We start from the raw sequence: 15,527 nt of genomic DNA on the forward strand, positions 1-15,527 counted from the left end.
TTACATTAGGATGAAGTAATCGTGGCCTTCTAATTGTATTGCATCATATTGCCTATCAATATTAGGTGTCAATACACAAGGTGCATGAAAGCTTACCTGTTAATCGTCCACAACCATGTAGCAGCAGACCAAGCAATTTGCCATGAGTCGGTGTCAGCTTAATTCACTAACACTAACAGGTACTGAGAAAATCGATTCTGTTGTTTACTTGTTATTCAAGTTAAATATTTCCATTCTGGGATAGTTGTTCACTGAATTGCTAGCACTAGTTGCTTATGCTGCTACATTGGCTACAATGTGAACAGATGTAGCTAGCTAGCATAAAAGCTAGCTTTGTTGACGCATGCTGTGTGATGAGGCAGTTTACTGTTTAGGTTAGAGGTCACGTCGAGTTACATGAAAAAATATAGCGGATTTTAAGCACTCTGCAATCTCTCATACTAGACAGTATGTTCTCTCAAGTGTTCTTGGAAGATCAGCCTTGAAAGAACGGGATAAGGCAGAACGCAAATGTGCATTTTGGAACACAGCCAAAGTGTGGATAGAGGGAAAAGGAGGAACAGAAGGAAATTATGGGCACATTAATGAAGTTGCTTCCTACTGCTCATCTCATTTTTTCTCAGCCCCAGTGTTTTCACCTGCATCCCAAATGGCACCCTATTCCCTATTTAATGCACTACTTTATACCAGAGGACTATGGGTCTGGTATGCTTGGTTCCTCTGATTTCACCAATCACATGGAGGGAATAGGTTAATGCCAGCCTATTCTAAGAATTTCCAATTAGATTTGATTTGCCTTCTGGCGGTCCAGGCAGGCTTTGTTGTTTTACCCTTTTGTTGTGTTTTTACTTGTTAGCAGCTGTGTTCTGTTGAGAACTTTGTGTGTGTGTGTGTGGTATGAGTGGAGCGCTCCTCCTCTCTCATGCTCCATTGATCGCCTTTAATCTAGTTTGGCCTCCCTCTGGCATTAATTATGTTTATCTGTGACATACATCATTGGCCCGTTCAACTCCTCCCTTGACTAATCCAATCAGATCCACTTCTGTGGCCTGTGTGCTGCTCTCACCCAATCAGATATATTGAGTATGTGTCACAAGAGTTTCCCTGCCCTGTTTTGCCCAACTGTCCAGAATGCAAAGATCCTAGTATAGGCTCACCCAATACCAGGGTACAAGAGAGAGAGGCAGGAGCACCTAGCGTAGCTTGGCCAACCCCTCTGACCTGCACTGATTCCCTCTCTGCTCTACATGCTGGTGGAAAGCTGATGGAAGAAAAGACGCTGTCTTTCAAAGTGAGATGAGTGCTCATAAAGACGTGGTGAATGTTGTCTTTTATCAGCCATCCATAAGGAGGTTTTCCATTTGATTGACAGATCAGCAGAGATCCTGGCGAGCTGGGGAGCACGGACCAAGTTGTTTCCCTCCCAGGAAGGACCTAAGGTGTGGGATTTCAGCTCCCCCTCTTCTTATTGTGATTCCGGGAGAGGTGGTGTGGTTGGTAAACGTGGGTTGTGGGAACGAGGAAGCAAATGTATATATTGAATTGCACTTGGTGAAATACTTGTTCGGACAAAGACCCTTGTTGGTTCGAAACGTTATTTTTTCATTTAACACTTTGGGAGCAGCATACCAGTGTGCTGATTTATATTTTCTGGTAAACGTGGATTGCTTGTTGGAAGTGGAACAACCAGTGAGGTGAGATGAGCTATATGGTGGTGAACAATGTGCCCCTTGGAGACAACACCCACAGATGCAGCGTTCCTATCTTACTGCCCCCTCCTATGGACGACCTGCGGCCCCGGCTCCTGCAGAAGCGTCTGTCTATAGATATGTTGAGGACCTGCCGCACGCCCGACCTTAAGTGGCCCTCGCTGGTAACCATCTGCAAGTGGAAGCAGACCCTGACCGAGAGGCTACTGAAGAGACACCGCAGCAGTGTCAGCTACCTTCAGGTCAGCCTTCAGGATATTGAGTAGGGTGAAGAAGCCCGTAGACACAGATCTTGGGTCAGTTTAGAATTTTCCCCATTCATGGTGTAGGTAATGATAGGGGGAGGGGAAGCTGATCCTAGATCGGTTCCCAGGGGAAATATCACACCGGAGCTCAGGATGTACAGAGCAGGCCACTTATCACCCAAATTACTTATAGAGATGAAAATGGCTTGTGGAGATAATATCCCTTGGTATTTCCAAATGAAATGACAAGCAGAATTGTCTCAAGGTATGGATGTGCATGGAGGCAAATGGTATCTTTAAATACAATTGATGAGGTGATATTTATGAATGAGGAATGTACAGTAGAGAGACACACAGTGACCATTTTTTTTTGTTTTTTTTAGTAAAAAAAAAATTGTTTGGCAATAAACTCATACTGTACGCTGGTTAATTTATAGTGTGTTTGAAAATGATGGATCATCAGTAGAAGTTGCACTTTGACCTCCTAATGGAGTTTTCTAATAGCCTCTCATTGCGTATAGTGCAACATTGGATGCAGTCACAGCAGTGTTATTATGGCCTTTCATAGGGAGCTGTGCCCTTTGTTGTATTGACCTATGGAGCATGTCTCATTATTCAACGAAAGGCTTGCGTATTTGGCCTTGAGACAACAGTATTGTAGAGCAGAATATTTGCGTCACGGTCATGCTAAAGAAATACTGTTCATTCAGCTTGAAAAAAACATCTGTTTTGTTTTTTTGTCTTATATTTGGTGGAATGAAGCATGCTGCTCCATTTAACAGGACATTGACATGTGTCAATACGTTTATGAAGTGGATATTTCAAACATTTTATACAACTGGCAGCACATGCTACAAACGGTTAAAAAAAAAAAGGAAAAACTTATACAATGTTCCACTTAATTAGTTTCTGCATTTGTGTGTGTTGCATGGCTTGTTTGTCACATGCCTACAGTGTCCATTTTAGGACACCCTCAGTCTCAGCACAACTCTTCTTCTATGGACACCATACATTATAACAGAAACATGATTATCTCGCTAGTGACAGAGGCAAATGGCCATCAAAACCCTGTCAACTAACGTGAATTAAATGTAAAATCAACTAAACATTTCACCAACATTTCACCAACATAACCATGTAGGTTAAAAGTTGGGTAAAAAGTTGGCTTTATGTTTTGAAATCCAATCCGTTTCCCATGTTGATTCAACCAGTTTTTGGCATGTCACAGACAGGTGAAAGGTCACCCAGGTGCCTTGATGACAGTTCTACTGGCAGTGTCTGCAGCTGGTAGTTGCCATTGCATGTTGCCAGTGTTGCTCAAAGACCACGAGCTGTTTACACACGTTGGTCAGGATATCCTGTTTTGATTTACTCTCATTGAGTCCCTTGTTAATGGTGTTTTTTAGGGTCGCTCTGACTGGTTATCCCAAACTGTTTTCCCCCTGGGGGTTTGAGACCTCTGGTTTCAGCCAGATTCTGTTGCTTTAGCCAGGCAACCTACCGCTCCCCAGATTCAATATTGATATTTCAGTTGATATATCGCTTATCTGCCGTGACTACCAGCTTAGTGCATATATGTCTGATGCAAATATATCTTATGGTCATGGCTAGGGTTTTTTTTTTCTTCATATTTTGGTTTAACTTTATTTAAAGGTCTGATATAGATTATCAGCTTAGTGCATATATTCCTGATGCAAAGATACAGTATGGTCATGGCTAGGGTTGCAAAATTCCGTTAACGTTCTCAAAATTCCCTGGTTTTCCACAAATCCTGGTTGGAAGATTCCTGGAATTAAAATGGAATAAGCCGGAAATCCAGAATCCTCCAGCTATGGAATTCTGGAAAACCAGGGAAAGTTGCCAGAATTTTGCAACCCTAGCCATGACCATACTGTATCGTTGCAACAGGAATATATGCACTAAGCTGATAATCTATATCAGACCTTTAAATAAAGTTAAACCAAAATATGGGGAAAAAAGTACACTATGGGGTCCGTCCCAGCATCCTCCTCTGTATCTCCCGCTGGTAAGTCTCTAATCAGTCGCAGCCACATCTCGGTAGAATAATCTAGAATATCTCAGCGCCTCACTCTTGCCTTCCGCCATTAAATAATCATCAGCTTTTCATTTTGCATGTAGCTCTTTATGTATACCCTCGACAACAGAAGTCTGCAACAGCTTCTGATATCTCCGTGAAAGGTCTTTCAAATCGTAGAGCTGGAATGGCTCATCTTGCTGCATTAAATTGGCTAAGTGGCGCTGTGTGTGCGCGTGTGTGTGAGGTTCAATGAATGATTATGCTCCACTGCCCTCTTTGTATCCTGTTAGGGAAAGTGTGCGGTTTTATGTATGTGCGTTCATGTGTGGAATCGATAGGTAGTCAGCTTTGTGTAAACTAGTAGCAGCTGCCACAGTACAGTGACGCCACCCTCTCTGAGTACTGTCACCACGGACCCAAGAAATGCAGAAGTATTGACAGTACTACTTGTGTTGTATTGGTGTGCAGAGGGTTGTGATTGGGATGAAATTTCCACTCCATTTACGTCACATGTGGACAAGCTATTCGGATATCTCAGAGTTAATCATCATGTACACAAAAGGTCCTGTTGTTGTGTTCTTCTACCATCCCCAGTAGTATATTTGTATTTTCTCAGCTCTATAGGAATTGTCATTAACTTTGTTAACTTCGAAAGTCATATTGAGAAAATAGCAGCATTTTAAAGGGGAAATCTGTGATTGCTACCTTATTTTTTTGAACTTTTCAATTAATTATATATACCCACTGATTCTTGAAGAATATAACTTATAAATGTCTCATGCGCTTAGTTCAACTGTCATACCTCATCAGAACCTAAAATATGCACTTTAGTCCAATGTTTGTAAACAAAGTAAATGTAAACAAACACAGTATATCCTCAAAACATGGTTAAAACTATAATATTGATATCCTGGGTGGTCGGTCCTTGTATCCATACCTCTGATTTGAGAGTGGTTACTTTTCTGCAACCCCATGCCTCAACTTTTTACCGAAACAGTGGCAGGGGGAGTAGCCTTTGTTAATTGCGGATTGCCCCTTTAAGATGGATCTGAACTGGAGTATACAATGTGATCACTTGTCTATAAAACATAAAAACTGAGCTACCAGTGCCTCCATGTGGACATCTAATGAAGTACAAGTGTCTTTCCCCCTCAATACTCTGCTAAAAAGAAATAGCAGCAATTGGTATATAAAGACATGCTTGATCTGCCAGACTGCCGCTGGGTCCCCTGTGTCATACTAAAGCTTAGTGTACTGCCAAAGGGTAGGCTATGTTTTTTATATCATTTCTCAGATATCATACTACCTTAAGCTCGATATCTGTTTCTTTCTGTGCATCTATTGTGAACATTATACTCGTTGAAGAGAATGCAGAGAAAGATCCAGCCATTTAGTTGTTCAGATATAATCTACATTTCTTTCTCTTAGCATGCTCCCTTTGTCCAAAGGCTCTGCTTCCGTGTGACTGCAGTTCGAGTGGCCCAGCACTGTTCAACAGAATGGAACGGCCTCGGTAAATGACCTGTCAGGTTTTGACAGGCTCTTTCACCTGGGTGACTGTTGAGGGGGTCAAATTATTTTTGAGAGGAGTGGCATTGAAGCAGATGGAACTAGGGATCTGCTCATAATTGCCTTTTACTGCATGGTATAAGGAAAAACGTACTGAAGTACCCAAGGGAGGGTGGAGTGAGTCGCCAGATATTCAACAGGATGATACTGTCCAAGATGAATTTGCACATTTATATAAATGAATGAATGAAACGCATGATCTAATGGAAATGATTAGGGCTGTGGCGGTCATGAAATTTTGTCAAGACGAAAACTGTCATGCGGTAGACTAATTGACCACTAATTAACATAAACACGTTTAGCATCTCTACGAGCCTCTACAAGCATAGCCTACAAGCCACTGATGCGGACCTTTGGAACATTTTACTTTAAAAAGTCTAATAAATTCATTTAATATAGCCTACACCAGCACAATAAATCCATGATTTATTGTAGGCAGGTCTAAAGAAACATGATATGAAGAAAATGTAGCCTATTTCAGAAGAACAGAATAGCATATTCTGAGTTGTCCTTATGTTCGGCCCTGATCTGACTGCCAAATGGCTGTGGGCTACACTAGTTCATTTCGCAGACAAGATTTGCTTATAAATTCCGTGGCATTATTTTATAGCAAGAAGAATACCATTGAACATAGCTGAAATAAATAGAAAGGATATTTTTCCCAAAATATTTCAGAGGGCTATTCTGTGTTGAGTGGTTAACAAAGTGATCATTTGAAACAGGTCATCCTATATGCTTCATTTAGAGTTATTTGTACATTTTAGTTGTGATACAAACCTTAGGCTGTATGTTTCGATTTCTAATAGGCCTACATTCTAAGGCTGCGTAATGTGACTGATGATGTTGAAAAAAGTTGCATGAAAGGCAGGGCACTGCTATGTTTCTTGCACAGGCTGCATGCACACACTTCATCAGTCTCTCATTCACAATTTGACAAGCACTTGATAATATTCTTAGCCATCAGACTATTCTCAATGTAATCGGGTCTTTAGACATGTATAGCGAATGGAGGACGCGTTTCCTGTTCATTTTCATGCCAACCAGGTAGGCTACTCCAGTTCTAAAGCGAAGCAATGTGCTTGATATTAGGAGAGTTGAGAAATAAATATAGTAGGCCTAGCCTATATATAGCTGATGGGGGTCTCTCTTTTTAATAGAGCCCATCAAAACTCTGCTTTATATTTGCTCTCGCTGTGCAACAGGTGATCCTATTAGCGCAAACTCTGAATGCCAGGGCATTTGATTTTTCGATGGCATTTGCATTGATGTCAGAGTGATTAGAGGGACAATAGAGCGCTGAGTACCAGGCCATTAGCAACCGGCCATTAACAAGTTTGGTAGGCTACTAATGACCATTCAGCGGCATCAGGGCGCAGTTTTGGAGCATAGTTACCATGATTCAACAGTCACGTGGAATTTTACAGCGGTCATGACTCGTCGCTGCTATTGTGGCGGTCATCATAACAGCCCTACATATGATAAGAAGGACCTGAGAGGTGAAAGCTGTGTGGAATACCTTTTTAAATATTTCTTGTTTTATCATCTCCTTATTTCATCTTTATTCTAAATGGAATTCTGTTAATAATGTCAACTACTATTGGGTAGACTCTACTATGCAAGTCAAATGCAATTGCATCATCTGTAAATGATTCAACACCAGCTACGGATCAATGAGTCAACAAGTAAAATTTGTGAACAGTCTTGTGACAACCCCAAAATTCTGGCTGTATTAGTCCAATGTTTTTTTTTGTCTTTCACAAACTATGTATAGCTTCAAAACTATTGTGCCAATCTCATAGACTATCAATCATTGCATCCATAGCTCTATCAATGAATAAGTGTTTACATTTCTCCAGCCCCATCCTTCAGTTTAAACCTTCCAAAACAAAGTTGAGAGTCAGGCTGTGGGAAATGATAGATTGTGCCATTAATGGAACAGTGACAGATCTGACAGGCATACATCGATGTAGCTTAGTCAATTGATCCCAGATGAAGTTTTCCCTAGGTATTTACACTATATATACAGAAGTTTGTGGACACCCCTTCAAATGAGTGGATTTGGCTATTTCAGCCACACCCGTTGTTGACAAGTGTATAGAATCAAGCACACATTTATGCAATCTCCATAGACAAACATTGGCAGTAGAATGGCCTTACTGAAGAGCTCAGTGGTTTTCAACGTGGCATTGTCATAGGATGCCACCTTTCCATCAAGTCAGTTCATCACATGTATGCCCTGCTAGAGCTTCCCCCGTCAACTGTAAGTGCTGTTATTGTGAAGTGGAAACGTCTAGGAGCAACAATGGCTCAGCCGCGAAGTGATGGGCCACACAAGCTCACAGAACGGTAACGCCGAGTGCTGAAGCGCGTAGCATGTAAAAAAAAAAGTCTGTCCTCGGTTGCAACACTCACTACCGAGTTCCAAACTGCCTCTGGAAGCAACGTCAGCACAATAACTGTTTGTCGGGAGATTCATGAAATGGGTTTCCATGGCCGAGCAGCCACACACAAGCCTAAGATCACCATGCACAATGCCAAGAGTCTGCTGGAGTGGTGTAAAGCTCGCCGCCATTGGACTGGAGCAGTGGAAACGCGTTCTCTGGAGTGATGCATCTGGGTTTGGCGGATGCCAGGAGAACGCTATCATAGTGCCAACTGTAAAGTTTGGTGGAGGAGGAATAATGGTCTGGGGCTGTTTTTCATGGTTCGGGCTAGGCCTCTTGGTTCAAGTGAAAGGAAATCTTATCGCTACAGCATACAATGGCATTCTAGACGATTCTGGACATGACAATGCCCTCATGCACAAAAGCGAGGTCCTTACAGAAATTGTCAAGATAGCACGGAGCACGGTGTGGAAGAACTTGACTGGCCTGCACAGAGCCCTGACCTCAACCACATCAAACACCTTTGGGATGAATTGGAATGACAACTGCGAGCCAGGCCTAATCGCCTAACATCAGTGCCCGACCTCACTAATGCTTGTGTGGCATCTACTGGAAAGTCTTCCCAGAAGAGTGGAGGCTGTCAAACATCTCATTCCATGATTTTGGAATAACATGTTCGACAAGCAGGTGTCCACATACTTTGGTCATGTAGTGTATCTAGCACCAGCATCCCCTTCCCCCAATCCGGGCCTTAACCATTAGTGGGGAGAATGTGAAACTGATCCAAGTTCATTGTCTAGGAGCAACTTAACCCCACTCCTAGTCACTCTTCACACAACAAGTTAGCTTGCCAAAACAGTGACTCTACTCTGTGAAACAAACTCTCCACAAGGCCTGCAGGGGGCATTGCTGAGCTCTGGCCCGGTTTTGAGACTTGCGTTTCTATCAACCCCACAGGATATTCCCCCAGTACTGATGCTGTCAGACACAGTCAGTATCCATTCACACTCCTGTCAGCCTCAGAGTGGGAGAGGAGGCCTTCCGCAATGTAATTAAGCCCCCACAAACATTGAGCTGGCAGAGACCGACACCAATGCCTGCAGAAATTATGTAACTCCCACATCTTTAATGGTCAACCGCAACCAAAGAAGCTTCTCAGCTATGGAAGCTGACTTTTTCACCCTTGGCATTGCCACGTGTCACATTGTGAAGTCACGTTTTCTTGACTTTGCTGGGACTGTTCGGCATAAGAGAAAAAGTGTAATATGGTAGATAACAGTTTCATAACAGAATTAAAGGTTAAACATGAGGAACATTTCAGCACTATTTTCTGGAGCACTTTTCCTTCTTACCCTTCAAGCCTAGATTCAGAACCATAACGCCTGCTTTGTGGATAAGGTCCATTATGTGTCCATTCAGTTTTATTTCTAAATCTATAGGTACTCTTTTTGCCCTTGAGAGGTAAATTGCCTTGCACATATAAAACCATTGGCAATCTAGGGAAAAAATGTACTAACAAGTACACAATACACATTCCATTAAAAAAATGATGTGTACATACCTGTACATAGCGCACAATATCCAATAGGAAACAACATGTGACGTAATGCTGACGAGTTATCTGGTTGATGCAACGGCATACTTAGGCTATGTCCTAATTACCACTACGTCATAAATGTGCACTAGTTCACATCCCTTCACTGTTTTGAAAGGAAATGACTGGTATAAGAAATAAGGTGAAAACTCCCACCAGCCCAATGATTTTAGATTTGTGGGAAATAGTGAACGAGTATTACATTTCAAGAGAAGGGGGAGAGGTCACTGGTGGGAGGCACCCTGGATATCTGATGAAATCGAGCTGACATAGATCCGGAGTGCCAAGGATTAGTAGTGTAAACAGCAGATTGAGATTAGAGTTGGTCTGCAAAAGTGTGTGTGTGTGTGTGTGTGTGTGTGTGTGTGTGTGTGTGTGTGTGTGTGTGTGTGTGTGTGTGTGTGTGTGTGTGTGTGTGTGTGTGTGTGTGTGTGTGTGTGTGTGTGTGTGTGTGTGTGTGTGCATGCATGCGTGAGTAAGTGTGTGTGTATGTGCATGCATGCATGCATGTTGAGTGGTAGGCTACCTATATTGGGAAGACACTATACATGCATTCATTATGTGGTGGTCCATGGAAGTGTTCTACCATCAAGGGTACTCTGTAGTTCATGTAATTCACCAAACCTAATCTTGGCCACTTTGATTGCCATATAATCTCGTATTCTGAAACCAGTATGTTATACTGATATCCATAATGTCCTATCAATGTAGAAAGAGAATATCTGATACTTCTCAATGAAATCCAGGATTCAGAGTATCCTCTGTCATGTAGAAGTATTTCTGTCCTGTGTTGTTATCAATTATTCTGTAGGCTCTGGGCACTCCTACTCCATTGTAGTGCTTATCTCTCAACGTTGGAGTATGGTGAAGTGGCCTCTAGACACTGATCTTGGGTCAGGTTAGCATTTTCCCTACTAATGGGTAAGGTTAGGATTGCCGGAGCCTCAAAGGCTGCCTGGAAAGAAGCCAGTCACCAATGACACCGGGTCTGATCACAGCCTGGTCTCATAGACTAGACTAACATAGTAAATGTAAATCCGGAACACTAGAAATGAGTATGATATGTTGGTATGGTTACATAAATCCGATGGTTACTTAAGGGAAAAACGGTCGGTCGGGCGTATAGGTTGTGAGTTTAAAATCTCATCAGGGACAACTTCAGCATTTTAGCTAATTAGCAACTGTTCAACTACTTACTACTTTTTAGCTACTTTGTAACTACATAGCATGTTAGCCCATAATTATATCTTCCTGATTCCTGCTTACAAGAAAAAACTAAAGCAGGAGATACCAGTGACTCACTCAATATGGAAGTGGTCAGATGACGCAGATGCTACGCTACAGGACTGTTTTGCTAGCACAGACTGGAATATGTTCTGGGATTCATCCAATGTCATTGAGGAGTATACTGTACCACATCAGTCACCGGCTTCATCAAGAAGTGCATCGACGATGTTGTCCCCACAGTGGCCATACATACATATCCCAACCAGAAGCCATGGATTATAGGCAACATCCGCACTGAGCTAAAGGCTAGAGTTGCCGCTTTCAAGGAGCGGGACACTAATCCAGACTTATAAGAAATCACACTATGCCCTCCGACGAACCATCAAACAAAGCGTCAATACAAGACTAAGATTGAATCCTACTACACCGGCTCTGATGCTTGTCAGATGTTGCAGGGCTTGCAAACTATTACTGACTACAAAGGGAAACCCAGCCGCGAGCTGCCCAGTGACCCAAGCCTACCAGATGAGCTAAATGCCTTTTATGCTCACTTCGAGGAAAACAACACTGAAACATGCATGAGAGCACTAGCTGTTCCGGACGACTGCATGATCACGCTCTCCATAGCCGATGTGAGCAAGACCTTTAAACAGGTCAACATTCACAAATCCGCAGGGCCAGACGGATTACCAGGACGTGTACTCAAAGCATGCACGGACCAACTGGCAAGTGTCTTCACTGACATTTTCAACCTCTCCCTGACCGAGTCTGTAATACCTACATGTTTCAAACAGACCACCATAGTCCCTTTGTCCAAGAAAGTGAAGGTAACCTGCCTAAATGATTACCGTCGGTAGCCGTGAAGTGCTTTGAAAGGCTGGTCATGGCTCACATCAACACCATCATGCCGGAAACCCTAGACCCACTCCAATTCGCATACCACCCCAACAGAGCCACAGATGACGCAATCTCAAACCTGGACAAAAGGAAACCGTAACATATTATACATTTTACTAATTCGTAACATATTGTATGTTTGCAAAATCATAACATGTAATACGAATTGTAATTCGTAACATATCATACGAAATGGGTGATGGACATCCACAAATGAATACATACCACACGAAACATAACATATCATACTAAATGTGTCTCGCATGACTTTGCTATCACAGTCACACACAGTATCTGCGGATGTGCTCAGGTTCGCATCACTCTGTTTCAGCATTGTAGCCAAGGGCACCAACAGCTGGGAAGTAGAGCCTCATACTTCAATGCTCTTAGTTGTTGGGGAAATTGATCCACAATACTGTTTATTTTCTGCATCTACATCATATCGCTGAGTCTAGCTTTAATCTGTTGTGAAATTTCTGGTAGGGTTTTTCTGATCGGCTTGTTTTCAACAGTTGTGCAGTAGATATCAGTGTGGGGCATTAATCTGATCGAAAGCAGCTGGATAGTTTAGCCTGAGCGGTTTAGCATCAATTACTCCATCTAAAGCCCTTCGCTTGTGATTAAATCTGACGCTGGAATAAAAAAAAAATAGACATTTCATTGAATTAGGAAGTGCCAGTGACCTTATTCTTGCCAATGCATGAATCATTTGGCCATCTACTTCAATTCTATCAATCATGGAGTGTGTATTGTGGTTGGTCATTGATTGATAGGCTACATGCCTCGTGCTGAGACGCATTTCAATCTCCACAATGTATTGTCATTGTCCAAATGACAAGAAGAACACATTTTTCTTTATTACCATTCTATGAGATAGCATTTGAAAATCCTACAATGCCATGCAGTCTACCGTATGAATTACACAGAGAAATATGTATCATTCAAACTACAAGTGACATTGATTAAATCTGGGTTTGATTCAGTCCATGTGTTTCTTGGCGGAGGCGGTTTAGAGGTAGGAATGTTATCAGACCCAGTGAGAAACTCAAGTGGCGAAAAAGACAGAAGCATCTGTAATTGAAAACAGAGAGGTGCGGAGCATAGATTGCTTCTGCCTGGATTCGTGGATGCCGTCATGTTGTGCTGCAGGTTGAGTCATCTATTGACAAAGAGCTACCAGCCAGCACATGGCCAGCAACGCAAAAGATCCTAACCAGCCCCTTCTCTCTTTGCTCATCTGTGCTATTCTCTCTCTTTCTCTCTCTCTAATTCAGCTTTCCTCTTTCTCTCTCTCTAATTCAGCTTTCCTTTTTCTCTCTCTAATTCAGCTTTCCTCTTTCTCTCTCTCTAATTCAGCTTTCCTCTTTCTCTCTCTCTAATTCAGCTTTCCTCTTTCTCTCTCTTATTCAGCTTTCCTCTTTCTCTCTCTCTAATTCATCTTTCCTCTTTCTCTCTCTAATTCAGCTTTCCTTTTCTCTCTCTAATTCATCTTTCCTCTTTCTCTCTCTCTAATTCAGCTTTCCTCTCGCTCTCTCTCTCGCTCTCTCTCTCTCTCTCTGTTCCATCTCTGCTCTTTGTTATTCTTCCACCTTCTCTCTCTGCCCCTGACCACCCCTTATCTCTCTCTTTCTATATCTCTCTCACACACACAGCTGCTGCTTGGCTGCTGCTGCTGTTATTGCCTCTCACTTTCCTATCATGCCTGGTCTCTAACAGAAGTACAGCCTCTCTGTCACCACTCACTCACACACATGCACACGCACTCTCTCTCTCAGAGCAGGGAAACACACACACACACTGCCAACTTAATAGTGTCGTTTGTTAATTTATCGTTAGAGGAGTCGAGCATCACCTCCCTTGTTCACAGAGCACGGAAGACAAGAAACCTTAAAGAGAAAGGAAAAAAAGAGAGAGGGAGCAAGGGATTGCACGGGGCAGGATAACTGCTGCCTACCTGAACAAACAGCAGAGCTGCTTTGTGGAGATGGACAGACGGGGCTGTGGAGAGGTGCCGTGCTATTGTGGATGGCAGCAGCAACCGCCCCAGGGATACCACTATGGCTCAGCCTCAGGGGGTGCTACTCTGCCCCGGCAAAGGGGCCGTCTTATGGCTACCCGCTCTGAAAGCTCTTGGAGAAGCCCAGGACGCTCTGTGGTCCACGCCAAAGGAGGCAGCTGTGACCTGTGGTCCGAATGCGGCTGTCCGCAGAGTCAGAGCTGGCAGGACCACTACCAGGTAACCAACCATTCATGCATTATGGTCCAGATCAGAGCAGCTCTAAGGGGACCATTAGGATGACAAGATTGAGAAGGGATTTTGTTATATAGCAGTATATGAGCAAGGGTTAGGTTTGTGTGTGTGTGTGTGTATGTATGTATGCGTGTAAGAGTTTGTGTTCCCCTTGGCTCCGTATGGGGGGGAATGAGTTGCAGTCTCAGCAAACCCACTCACGGGCTAAAGCCGAGGTGCTGAATTTGGATTATACCTTCCCTGTGTAATCTTCAGGTTTCTTGGTTGGCGGCTGGGAGCTGCATAGAGCTGGAGAACTTTACAATATTAAGTAGCTATGCCAATATGCCAACAGGCATTGTCTTAACAAGAGGACAAAGACTAAACTAAATGCAGCTAGGATGCATTTTAATTCAGACATTCATCTGAATCATTACTCTGTTTTACTGTTTTCTAAAAACGAGGCTTCTGTGAGATTTGCCTCAGAGAGTGACACAAGCTGTAGGCAGATTGATGGGTAAAGTCGCTGACCTTGAGCTTGGTTCAGCTTAGCTTTTCCCCACTAATGGTTAGAGTTTGGGGAGGGGAAGCTGATCCTAGATCTGTACCTTGGGGAAACTTCACCCCAGAGCAGGCACATACCCAGTAGGCATCACATCTAAAATGATGTGTGAGTTGAGGATGCACTGTTCAAAAGATGCACTCTTGCATAATATGTGAATGTAGCAATGCTTTCTCCTCCCAGTCCATTAGCTTGGTGATGTTAAAGTGAATAGATATACTCAGCAAAAAAAAGAAGCATCCCTTTTCCAGGACCCTGTCTTTCAAAGATAATTCGTAAAAATCCAAATAACTTCACAGATCTTCATTGTAAAGGGTTTAAACACTGTTTCCCATGCTTGTTCAATGAATCATAACCAATTAATGAACATGCACCTGTGGAACGGTCGTTAAGACACTAACAACGTACAGACGGTAGGCCATTAAGGTCACAGTTATGAAAACTTAGGACACTAAAGAGGCCTTTCTACTGACTCTGAAAAACACCAAAAGAAAAATGCCCAGTTTCCCTGCTCATCTGCGTGAACATGCCTTAGACATGCTGCAAGGAGGCATGAGGACTGCAGATGTGGCCAGGGCAATACATTGCAATGTCCGTACTGTGAGATGCCTAAGACAGCGCTACAGGGAGACAGGACGGACAGCTGATCGTCCTCGCAGTGGCAGACCACGTTTAACAACACCTGCACAGGATCGGTACATCCTAACATCACACCTGCGGGATAGGTACAGGAGGATGGCAACAACAACTGCCCGAGTTACACCAGGAACACACAATCCCTCCATCAGTGCTCAGACTGTCCGCAATAGGCTGAGAGAGGCTGGACTGAAGGCTTGTAGGCCTGTTGTAAGGCAGGTCCTCACCAGACATCATCAACAACAACGTTGCCTATGGGCACAAACCCACCGTCGCTGGACCAGACAGGACTGGCAAAAAGTGCTCTTCACTGACGAGTCAAGGTTTTGTCTTACCAGGGGTGATGGTCGGATTCGCGTTTATCGTTGAAGGAATGAGCGTTACAACGAGGCCTGTACTCTGGAGCAGGATCGATTTGGAGGTGGAGGGTTCGTCA

The 15,527-nt window shown here is 43.2% G+C and overlaps 1 protein-coding gene across 31 annotated transcripts in view; it reads left to right on the plus strand.

Moving 5' to 3' along the window:
* LOC139584449 (disks large homolog 2-like) overlaps positions 1-15,527 on the plus strand; it is a 349,254-nt gene that overhangs the window by 239,874 nt on the left and 93,853 nt on the right. The window contains exon 1 of one of the 31 annotated variants that reach the window (XM_071416510.1): positions 13,237-13,899. The exons of the other annotated variants lie outside the window; for them this stretch is intronic. Coding sequence (XP_071272611.1) covers positions 13,648-13,899 — 252 coding nt within the window. The 5' untranslated portion in view covers positions 13,237-13,647. Of the gene's footprint in view, positions 1-13,236; positions 13,900-15,527 lie in introns of those variants that run through there. 31 annotated transcript variants of the gene reach the window in all.

Source organism: Salvelinus alpinus, chromosome 1 (genome assembly GCF_045679555.1).
Source record: "Salvelinus alpinus chromosome 1, SLU_Salpinus.1, whole genome shotgun sequence".
NCBI classification, from domain to species: Eukaryota; Metazoa; Chordata; class Actinopteri; order Salmoniformes; family Salmonidae; genus Salvelinus; species Salvelinus alpinus.